The sequence below is a fragment of the Mastigoproctus giganteus genome, chromosome 7 (genome assembly GCF_048544385.1).
Source record: "Mastigoproctus giganteus isolate SK-2022 chromosome 7, ASM4854438v1, whole genome shotgun sequence".
Classification (NCBI taxonomy): Eukaryota; Metazoa; Arthropoda; class Arachnida; order Uropygi; family Thelyphonidae; genus Mastigoproctus; species Mastigoproctus giganteus.
Genome location: NC_143581.1, coordinates 145,026,057 through 145,038,293, shown reverse-complemented (window position 1 = coordinate 145,038,293; position 12,237 = coordinate 145,026,057). Strand labels below are relative to the sequence as shown.

Sequence of the window (12,237 nt, the reverse complement as noted above, 5' to 3'; positions counted from 1 at the left end):
AGTGTATCCCCAATTCACAAAGAGGGATTAAAAAATGATATGAGTAATTTCATACATGTTAGCTTAACTTCTGTTCCAAAGAAAATAATGGAGTCATTGGTTAAAGAAGTAATGCAGGACAATCCAGACACGATTGCAGTTATACTACAGTCACAACATGGATTTCTTAAGGGACGATCTTGGCTGACCAGCCTTAATGGATTCTATGATGCAGTAACAAAGGAACTATGTAAAAAAAGAATTTGGATTTAAGAAAGGTTTTGATAGTGTTGCCTGCAAAAGACTGCTGTTCAAATTGGATCAGTGTGGAATTACGGGCAAGTTACTGCTATGGACAAAGGTATGGTTGAGTGGGAGAAGACAGAGAGTGATTATCAATGGACACTGCTCTTCATGGATTAACATTATTAATGGAGTTCTCCAGAGTTTGGTGTTGGGCCACTTGTTGTTTGTATTTATTAATGGTATGGATAAAGGTATATCAGGCTTAATATCTGAAGTTTGTAGGTGATACAGAGGTTGGCACGGTGGTTGATGAGTAATCAAAGTCTAGAAAAATTGGGCGGGCAGTATGAGAAAGTGCAATTGATGTTCAGCTTTGACAAATGAAAAGTGCTGCATATTGGTAGCAATAATCCCAGATTAACGTACTATCCATATGGTACCACATGGTTGGTATGTTAGTGTAGCAGAAAATGAAAATATCTGGGTGTGATTATGCAGTCAGATATGAAGTTCTCTGAGCACTGCAAACAGGTTACCAGGACAGCTCATGGGGTTTTCTCACTGATATACAGGAACTCTGCCAGTGGGGATGAGTACTTGAGTACATAGTACTGAAGTACTCATTGCCTTTTCCCATTATAATAAGGCAATGAGTACTTGAGTACTACGTATAGGTCTGGAGGCCCCATTTTAGGAAGAATGTAGGTATTGTTGGAACAGGTGCATAAAGGGCAGTGAGACTAGAAGGGAATAAAAGGGTGGGCTTACCAAAAAAGGCATTGGTTCTGTAAATTGTAGATTCTCAATACTAGGCATCTGCGAGGAGATCTGATTGAAGTGTTTAAGGCTTTGAATGGATTGAGTAAGTTCAGTGCTGATGATTTTCTTCTTCTTCTCTCAGGCTATACATATAATGGGACATAAATTCAAATTGAGGAAGAATAGTTGCTGGATAAATATGTTGAAGTTTGTCTTCAGCCAGGTAGTGGTTGATTATTGGAAAGAACTTCAATATATTGTTGTGGAATTGGTTAGTTTGAATAAATTCAAGGAAGAGCTAGACAAACTATATTGAGAGGATGGACAAGTGATGTGGGAAGTTGCTTTTTTTTTTTTTTTGGCTGATGCTTTATAAACTTGCTTTCTTTCATCATTAAATGCCACTACTAGTACTAACTCCAGCTTGTATATATAGAAACTTACTCTGAATCTAAGAATGCTTTCACTGTTATAACCAAAGATTACCTCATTTTGCTGCCACTTTTAATATAATTGGATAGAATCCATTAACCTCAGATGTCATGTTTACTTTCAACTGAAACAGTTTCTCTTCCTGCTTCTTTTCAGTTATCGTAAAAATCATTTAATCCCCTTTTGGTATCCCCAACAGGAAAAACTTTGTAGGTAAATATAGAAACAAAATATTTTTTAGTTTGTCAGCAAGCAATATGGAATCATCAAAGTTATGCCATACATATCAATTGGGCCATTGTGGTTCATCCTTTTTCCAGCATTAATGTAAGCAAATAGTTCTTTGCACTTTTAGTCAGACTACTCGCAACGCGACTTAATGTACCTAACCTCCTGAGTAACTTGATTACAGACTATTTCAAATTTTCCCTACAATAGTTACAAATTTTCCTATGACAATTGGTAATTATTCTATACATTTTATTCTTCATGATTAAACTTGTCAGTTTGCCCCAATTTATTTTGATCTGAAAATTGGAACAGTATATATTAGGTTGTATAAAAAGCTTTGTAGCTTCTATGATTATCTCCTTTAACACTTCTCATTTTGCATTTGTTAGCATCTGTTGGTTTTGCTGAAAGGAACTTGAGGAACATCTGAGGCTGTTGTAATCACCTTTGTGAAAAGCAAAATCCCTTCTATTCACCCTTGATAATGCAAGATCATTGATAAGCATGGAGTCATTAGACAATCCCTCATAAATTTTTGAAAGGGAAATCATGCCTGACCAGTCTGATTAGATACTATGAGATTATCCCAAAGGAACTGGATGAATTGAATAATTCTGACACCGTATACTAAAGATGTTTCAGAGTGAAGAAGGCTGAGTTGAAGTGCATAACACCTGAATTCAGTGTCAGGTCTTTGTTGAATCAAACTAACATACTTCACACAGTTATATGCATGTTGTGAACAGACACATTAGCAAATAACATTTCTGGGTAATGAATTGTGTCTTACAATTATAGAACCACCCCTGCAAGTAAAAATGTAGAATGACCTCATTCAAGTGAACAAACATGTGACTGATGTGTACAAAGCAGTGCATTTATATTGTTGCATGTGACTATAAATAGTTGTGTTTACTAGAAATTAAGACTGATATAAAAACAAAACACTTACTCCATTGAACAAGGACATATTCAGAAACTGCATGAAGTCAAACGTTCCATGAAGTCTTTTGCAAAGTGAATGCATTGTTCTTGTTGCATAATAGAAAACTGCCTTAATTCTGATGGGCACAAGAAGTCAAAAGGCCGTCTACTAGCATTGACACATCATCAAAAGAGAATGCTAGGGTGACAAATGAGTAACTGTACTTGGGGTTACAAAATTTTCAACCTCAACAGGCCATATGGTGTTGGGAATACTACCACCATGATAGTCACAATTGCTAGGTAATGTTCACAAAGTGCCAGCTGTTGATAGGCATAATCGATTATGGAGTTTTATAATCAGTTATGTGCAAATTAAGTGATTACGAAATTGACAAAAAAAAAAAAAAAAAACCAGTGAGGAATTCAATTTGATGTTATTAAATTAAGGATAAGGTGCTGTTATCACTTGCAAATAATTATATTAAGTATAATTTATAGACTAATGCATATTATGATATGGGATTGGAAATTATGTTAGATTAATTGAATTGTTCAGTTGCCTTACAAGTGAATTAAGTCTATATGTGACTAACAATATTTGTGCCTACAGGTGCAATTTAGTAGAAACATATTTGTCAGTGTGTAAGCATTATTTTTAGTTTTGAGCGTTATAATTAAATGTATGCAAATATGTTGCTACTAAGTTACACCTTCAGGCAAATACATCACCATATAGGTTTAATCTGCCTGTAATGCATCTGAATAATTCATATGATCTTTTACTCTTTAATATCTCATAAAATCTTTTGAGATATGTTTATGGGAACCTTTTTTTTTTTTTTTTTTTTTTTTTTTCTCTCTCTCTCTCTCTCATTTTATCTGTAGAATATTCTTGTGTGTGTGCATGCACACATGCTGATGTCCAAAAAATCGTGACAAAGACCATATGAAAAAATAATAGCATTATAATTGTTGTTTTTCATTGGTTATCCATAGCAGCAATTTGCCTCCAATGTCACACTGCTCCAATTTGTGTAGCAGTCTTCCATGTGCAACAGTATCAAAAGCCTTTCTAAGATCCAAGTATATAATATCAAAGCTATTCCCTGCATCCAGTTCTTTTGTGACTGCATCATAGTATCCAATCAAATTGGTCAGGCAAGACTTCCCCTTAACAAAACCATGCTGTGTCTGAGCTATAACTGAAGTCTTGTCTAAATGATCCTGCAGTGCTTCTTTAACCAGTGCCTCCATTAATTTTCCTGGAACAGAAGTTAAGCTCACAGGTCTACAATTACTTGTGTCAGCCTTTGATCCTCCTTTGCGAATTGGGGTCACATTTGCACATTTCCAGTCTATGGGTACCTCCCCTGAGTCCAAGGAAGCTCTCATAATTATGGCTAAGGGTTTGCTTACTTCCTTTGCTGCCTCCTTTAATATAACTGGATAGATCCCATCCACCCCGGGTGCCTTTCTTGTGTTTATCTTCAACAATTTCTCCTCCACTTTACTCCCAGTTATTTCAAGATTCTGTAGCTTACTGCTAGAGTTGAATACACCTCTGGCATTCCCCTCGCTGAATAACTCCTCATGTGTGAATGTCGATGCAAAATATTCATTTAGTTTGTTAGCTACCTGAGCAGAATCATCAACAGTTGACCCATCAATATCAAGTGGACCAATCTGATTCATCCCCTTCCTTCTAAAGTTTACATAAGTAAAGAACTCTTTGCTGTTTTTCTTTGCATCCCTTGCCAAGGATTTCTCGTAATCTTCCTTCACCTGCCTAACCTCCTTTGTAACTTGGTTGCATATCAACTTGTATCTATCATAGGCTTCTGTGTCATGTGTTAATTTGTAAGTATCCCATGCATTTTTCTTCTCTGCCATATGCCTCATTAGTTCATCTGACATCCATTTTGGCCTAAACCTTGAACAGTATTTCTTAGTCGGTATGTAAAGCCTAGTAGCTTCCAGGATAAGTTCTTTGAATGCTTCCCATTTTGAATTTGCTGTTGGTAACATCATCAGTTGGTCCCACTGTATAGAATTTAAATACTGTCTCAGTCCATCGTAGTCGCCTTTACGGAAGCAATAACCCTTCCCTTTACCCCTAATGGTAGTTACCTCTTTGAGTAAATCCCACTTCAGCACACTGTGATCACTGCCACCTAGTGGTTCATTTATCTGCAGATTCTTAATGCATGAAGAATCACTGCTGATAATCAAATCAAGAGTATTACTCCCTCTAGTTGCCTCCCGAACATGCTGATGTAGAAAACAATCATCCAATAAATCCTCAAAAATTGTATGAATGGGACTTGGACATTCGCAAAATGATTGAAATATGCAAGACAATGACTGCATTGCCCCTGATGAAGCGTGTGGTAATGACCTGCATATCCTTGTAACACGACTGCGAGAAGATGCATTACGAAATTTTTACAGTTATCCAAACAAGATTAATGAGGATCTAAACCTCGCCATGCTCAACCAACTCAGCGCAATTGCAAAGAAATGTGAAAACTTGATGACTAATGAGGGCTCCTGCAACTTAATGAGAATGGCCAGTGACAAGCAAAAGATTCTATTCATTCATGTAATTTGTAGTCTATCTCCCAATCGCAAACTGATTCAGATATTCTTGACCAGCCCGGATGGTTGCAGAAAAATATTTGATTCACCTCTTGATGGAAATATACAACCGCTTCAGTAATAAAGATGGGTACTGTAATGCCTACATTACATGCGCTTCAACTGGTAAGGCTGAAACACATGTAATGTAATGAACTTGGATGTGCTCAGAGCTGGTTTTTGCCGGCTCTGAGCACATCCAAGATCACTGCCCTCAAGATATCCATTTCTCTGGTTACCAAAAGGTTTCTGCCACAGGTGGCAATGGTTAGCCCAGAGCCACCTAAGTGGTATGCCCTGAATCCTACTTTTTTCTGCAACCAGCTGGTTTATGTCAGCTCTGAGCATGTCCAAGATCACCTCCCATGGTCCTTTGTGCGATCTCCTCTCCCAACTCCATTTTTCTTTGTTATGAAATGGAAGTGACATTAAATACTAGATTGTAAATCGATCCTAGATCTAGTATCAAGATCTACAATTTATGTCCCCTCGTGTGTAGTCTGAGCAAGAGGAAGAATGTTATTAGCATTGAGCTTGCTCATTCCACTCAAAACCTTAAACACCTCAGTGAGATCATCTTACTGTTTCCAATTCTCCAGATGTATTCTGCAGAACTGAAGATTTTTATGTTAAGACCACCTTTCCTTCCCTTCACCAATCTCATTGCCCTTCTCTGCACCCATTGCAACAGCTCTATCTCTTTCCTGGAAACGCCATTATTTTCTATGAAACTGAAGCTAACAGTTCTGTAATTACCCATGTCACCTTTTGATCCCACTTTGTAAATTGGAGATACATTGGCAGTCCATAGGGACTTCCCCTGAATACAAAAATGCTCTCATAATTATGGCTAAGGGTTTGCCTACTTGCTTTACTGTTCCCTTAATATAAATCAGTAGATCCCATCCACCCCCAGGCACTTTTTTATGTTAAGCTTCAACAATTTCCCTTTCACTTTCCTCTTTGTTATCACAAAATCATTTAGTGTCCTGTTAGATTTTGAACAACAACTTCTTTCCCTAAAGAATTTCTGATGTGTGAATGTAGATTCAAAATACCTATTCAGTTTTTGTCAGCAAACCCAGCAGATCAACAGTTAAACCATCAACATCAAGTGGACTAATGTGATTCAACCCTTCCTTTTATTGTTAATATAAGTAAAGAAGTCTTTGCTGCTTTTCTTTGCATTCTTTGCCAGAGACTTCTCGTAATCTGCCTTAGCTTGTCTGATTTCCTCTACAACTTGACTGCAGACTGATTTCTATCTACCATAGGCTTTTCTTATCACCTGATAATTTGTATGCATCCCATGCATTTTTATTCTTTGCCACAAATCTTTTCAGTTCATCTGACATCCATTTAAGTCTAAGCATGGAACAGTATTTCTCATTTGGTATGAATAGTCTGGTAGCTTCTATGATTAATTCCCTGAATACTTGCCATTTACGATTTGCTGTTGGTAACATCATCAGATGATCCCACCATATAGAATTTAAAAATGGTCTGAGACCACTGTAATCACCCTTGCAAAAGCACTTTCCTTGACAGTAGTTGTTTGTTTAATTAAATCCCATATCAGTGCATTGTGATCACTTCTATCCACATTGTCTTTTACTTGCAGGTTCTTAATGCTTGAAGAATTGCTGATGATAATCAGATAGAGTATTGATTTCTCTTCTTTCCTGTCTAACATGCTGCTGTAGAAAAGTCTTTCAGTCACTCTCACACTAATAAGTCTTATTAGTGTGTGAGTGACCAACCCCACAAGTTCCAGTCAATGTCTGGAAAGTTAAAATCCATCTCCCCATTATAAGACATTCTGATTTACTGTCCCACTGTGTATATTTGTTTATTATACTCATCACAGTCATTAGACCTGTAATGCCATCCTTCTCTCAGTTTTGTTTTCCCGGTACTTATTCACACCAAACTCAAACTGACTTAGCATTGTGCTGGCCACCCATGTCAACTGGATGCACTGCTTTAAATTTTGTGCTTCATAACTAAGAGCGTAATTCCCCATCCCGTCTGTCATTTCTGTATACATTGTACTCCCCATATTCATATTTTGCTTCCATTATGTCTAAGAGACACCACGTCTCCGATATCCGCACAGAGATTGCATTTGATGACTTAATCAGTGCTTCTAATTCATCAGCTTTATTTACTATGCTCCTAGTTTATTTGTGTGTGTGTGTGCAAGTATACATGCACCTGTTTAAAATGCTATGTCATAATATTATGGATCTGATTTGTATAATTCTGTGCATTTGTAATTTTATCTGTTGAAAATTTAATACTTGACAGTTATTCATGCATACTTGATGTTTTATAAATAGATGTTGGCTATGATTGGGGGGAATGCTTTTATCTTAGTTTTATTGGCACTTTAAAGTAAATTTGAAAGCTGCTGCGGTTTTGATTTTCTGTGCTTCTGCTTGCCATTGCTTGCCCGAATCATTGGTAATTAAGTGCATCATAATTACCAGTCAACTAAAACTTATCTGACTAATAAAATCAATTTTGCAGTTTATGAAGAAAAAATGTATAAGTTATAAGATAGTTTCATACAATATTCCTAGTTTCTTTTACTATTATTCAAATTGCTTTTTTTTTTCTGTTTTTGATACCATAAAAGATTAGCATTAGCATTAGTAGAGGCATATGATGCAAGAAAGCAAGCTTATTCAGCATCAGCCAAAAAAAAAAAAAGAAAAAAAAACAACCACTACTCCCATTTCACCCCTCAATTCGTTCGAAATACCTGTCCAGCTGAGCCTTAAATTTGTTTAGGCTATCAACTTCAACAACAAGCGATGGAAGTCTATTCCACAAACCAACTGCCCGCTGGCTAAAGGCGAATTTCCGCACATCTATCCGACATCCGTCCTTCCTCAATTTGAATTTATGCCCTCTCAGGTGATTATTCTGAGCAAGAGGAAGAATTCCATCGGCATTGAGCATGCTCAAGCCATTCAAAGCCTTGTACACCTCTATCAGATCACGTCGGCGATGCCTAGTCTCCAGGCTCTGTAATTTGCAAAACTTAAGCCTTTCTTCGTAAGAGCAACCCTTTGTTCCATTCACTAATCTTGTTGCCCTTCTCTGTACTCGTTCCAGCAGCTCTACATCCTTCTTGAAATGAGGCCTCCAGACCTGTATACAGTACTCAAGGTGTGGCCTGACCAATGCCTTATACAAGGGAATAATCACATCCCTGTCCCTGCTAGAAAAATTCCTGTATATCATTGACAAGACACCATGAGCTACTCTTGCAGCTCGTCTGCACTGCTCAGAGAACTTCATATCTGCCTGCACAATTACCCCCAGTTCCTTTTCATTCTCTACCACTGTCAGCGTAGTACCACAGAGTTGATACGTTGATCTGGGGTTACTGTTTCCCATATGTAGTACTTTACATTTGTCAATGTTAAACTTCATTTGCCACCTCTCAGCCCATCTGCTCAACCTTTCCAGATCCTGTTGCAGCAGCATAGTATCAGTAGTGTCCTTAACAACCCTGCCAACCTTTGTATCGTCTGCAAACTTGGACATTAAGCCTGATACACCATCATCAATATCATTTATAAATACAGAAAACAACAATGGACCCAACACTGAACCCTGAGGAACTCCACTAATAACATTAGTCCACGTTGAGCAGTGTCCATTGATTACCACTCTCTGTCTTCTGCCACTCAACCATCCCTTTATCCATAGCAGCAATTTGCCTCGAATGCCACACTTCTCCAATTTGTGCAGCAGTCTTCCATGCACAACAGTATCAAAAGCCTTTCTAAGATCCAAATATATAATATCAAAGTTATTCCCTGCATCCAGTTCTTTTGTGACTACATCATAGTATCCAATCAAATTGGTCAGACAAGACCTGCCCTTAACAAACCCATGCTGTGTCTGAGCTATAACTGAATTCTTGTCCAGATGATCCTGCAGTGCTTCTTTAACCAGTGCCTCCATTAATTTTCCTGGAACCGAAGTTAAACTAACAGGTCTATAATTACTTGTGTCAGCCTTTGTTCCTCCTTTGTGAATTGGGGTTACATTTGCACATCTCCAGTCCATGGGTACCTCCCCTGAGTCCAAAGAAGCTCTCATAATTATGGCTAGGGGTTTGCTTACTTCCTTTGCTGCCTCCTTTAATATAACTGGATAAATCCCATCCACCCCGGGTGCCTTTTTTATGTTTATCCTCAACAATTTCTCCTCCACTTTCCTCTCAGTTATTAGAAAATCATCTAGCTCACTGCCAATGTTTACTTCACCTACGACATTCCCCTTCCTGAATAACTCCTCATGTGTGAATGTAGATGCAAAATACTCGTTTAGATTGTTAGCCAACTGAGCTGGATCCTCAACTGTTGAACCATCAACATCCAGTGGACCAATCTGATTCATCCCTTTCCTTCTTGAGTTTAAATAGGTAAAGAACTCTTTTCTGTTTTTCTTTGCATCCTTTGCCAAGGATTTCTCATAATCTGCCTTTGCCTGCCTAATCTCCTTTGTGACTTGGTTACAGACCAACTTATATCTATCATAGGCTTCCACGTCACCCATTAATTTGTATGTATCCCATGCATTTTTCTTCTCTGCCATATGTCTCATTAGTTCATCTGACAACCATTTAGGCCTGAACCTTGAACAATATTTCTTGGTTGGTATGTAAAGCCTGGTAGCTTCCAAGATTAGTTCCTTGAATGCTTCCCATTTTGAATTTGCTGTTGGTAACATCATCAGTTGGTCCCACTGTATAGAATTTAAATACTGTCTCAGACCAGCATAGTCTCCTTTACGAAAGCAAAAACCCTTCCCTTTACCTCTGATGGTAGTTACCTCCTTGAGTAAATCCCACTTCAGCACACTGTGATCACTGCCACCCAGTGGTTCATTTATCTGCAGATTCCTAATGCATGAAGAATCACTACTGATAATCAGATCAAGAGTATTACTCCCTCTAGTTGCCTCCCGAACATGCTGGTGTAGAAAACAATCATCCAATAAATCCACAAAAGCCTTGCTAGTGTGTGAGTGACCAACCCACAAATTCCAGTCAATATCTGGGAAATTAAAATCCCCCATTATAAGACTCTCTGATTTACTGGCCCACTCTATTTCCCTGTAGAGTATCTTATTATACTCATCAGAGTCATTAGGCCTATAGCACACTCCTACTCTCAATTTTGATTTCCCTATGCTTATGTCACACCAAACTGACTCGACACTGCCCTGTCCATCGATGTCAACTGGCTTCACTTCCTTGGATTTTGTGTTTTTTAACTAATAGCATAACCCCTCCTCCCTTCCTATCCTGTCTATCCTTTCTGTAGACGTTGTACTCCCTAAATTCCAGTTCTGCATTCCTTATATCTTTGTGACACCACGTCTCTGATATCCCAACAATATCTGCCTTTGATGTTTTGAGCAATACCTCAAATTCATCAAATTTATTTACTAAACTCCTAGCATTGGTGTACACGCAAGTATACCTGCACCTGTTTCTCTTCTTAGCTACCCTAACACAACCCATGTGTTTACTTCTACCGCAATGGCTCCCAGCAGTCTCTGAAATATCATGCATCTTGTTTTTCAGGCTTCTGCTCATTCTAATAGAAGCAGTGCAAGAATCTCTTTCACCTCTGCCAGTGGCTACTGTCAATCTATTGGTCTTTGTCTCCCCCCAAGCTAGCAGTTTTCCGACCCACCTAACACTGCCTCGATAGCATCAGCAAATATTCTTGCACCCTTTCTATTTAAGTGTATCCCATCCCTGTAGAAGCAATCTCTCCTGTTAACAAGTACAGTCCAGGCTGAAAAAAATTCTACCCCTTCAGCCTTGCACAATCTTTCCAGGGCCGAATTGATCGACAAGGCTCTCATCATATACTCCCTCCTATCGTGTCTGGGCAGAATTGCAGACACTTTCAAATTCAACCCTACTTCACGGCTTTTTTTCAACAGTGACCTGTACTTGTTAAGTAATTCCGCTGGTCTCCTACTCTTAATATCATTAGTGCCAACGTGTACAACTATATCACCTTTTGTGCCCTTAAAAGATGATATCTGCTCTACAACGTCATCAACCTTTGCCCCTGGCAGACATACCCTGGTCCTGTTCCACCTATCCTTTTTACAAAGCATGTTCCCCGTTTCCCTGACAATTGAGTCACCAACAACTACTAGTTCCTGTTGGACCAGCGCATTCTGCCTTGGGGGCTGCCTCTGTGTTGCAAGATGACCAAGTCCAAGCTCTGGTGTTGATGTGGGCAGCTGAGAGCTTGATGGGCCCCTCAATTTATTTCCTTCGAGGGCATCCACCCTGTCCTTCAAGGTCTCATATAGGCCCATAACAACGCCGAGTTGTCGCCTAATTTCCTTGCACTCCTTGCATCGTGCACACACAAAGACATCCCCCATGGCAGTATCATGTCCCGTACCCGATTGCTCCGCAAACATCAAGCAAACAGTGCATCTTAAAAGGCCGTGATTCAGGGGGCAACCGCCCCCCTCAGTTCTCCCCTGAGTCACAGCACTCCCATTAGCTTGAGCCTTTTGCTTTGCTGCTCTGGTCAGAGTCATGATTTCGATTTAAATGTCAATAAAATTACAATTTCAGAACAAGATTAAAACCTTAAACTTGTATCTTAACACAGTTATAACGCTATATTTATTTTTCGGTATCGAGTGTTATCTACGAGTTCCCTTTATATAACTTCCGTATCAAGTATGTATTAATTATTTGCTACGTTTGTACTCTAAGTCGTTATATATATATAGTTAAAAGTACAATTTAATTGACAATGAAGTTTAACAAGATTAATAGATGTACTGATTAACTGACAATATTATATTATGCACTATACTATACAAAGCTAATGCTATCGAATTCCGGATATGCTGTATCGCGCTTCAGTAACGAGTGTTATCTACGAAATCCCTTTATATAACTTCTGTATCAAGTTATGTATTAATTATTTATTTTTACTAATTATTTATGTTCCGTAACCTAAGTGG

General features: G+C 38.4%; 1 protein-coding gene across 1 annotated transcript in view; it reads left to right on the top strand.

The window, feature by feature from the left end:
- The first annotated feature begins 4,921 nt into the window (after positions 1-4,921).
- The window catches only part of LOC150083245 (U3 small nucleolar RNA-associated protein 15 homolog), a 192,624-nt gene continuing 185,308 nt past the window's right edge, over positions 4,922-12,237 (top strand). The window contains exon 1 of the mRNA XM_090378448.1: positions 4,922-5,173. Coding sequence (XP_090234574.1) covers positions 4,922-5,173 — 252 coding nt within the window. The remainder of the gene's footprint in view (positions 5,174-12,237) is intronic.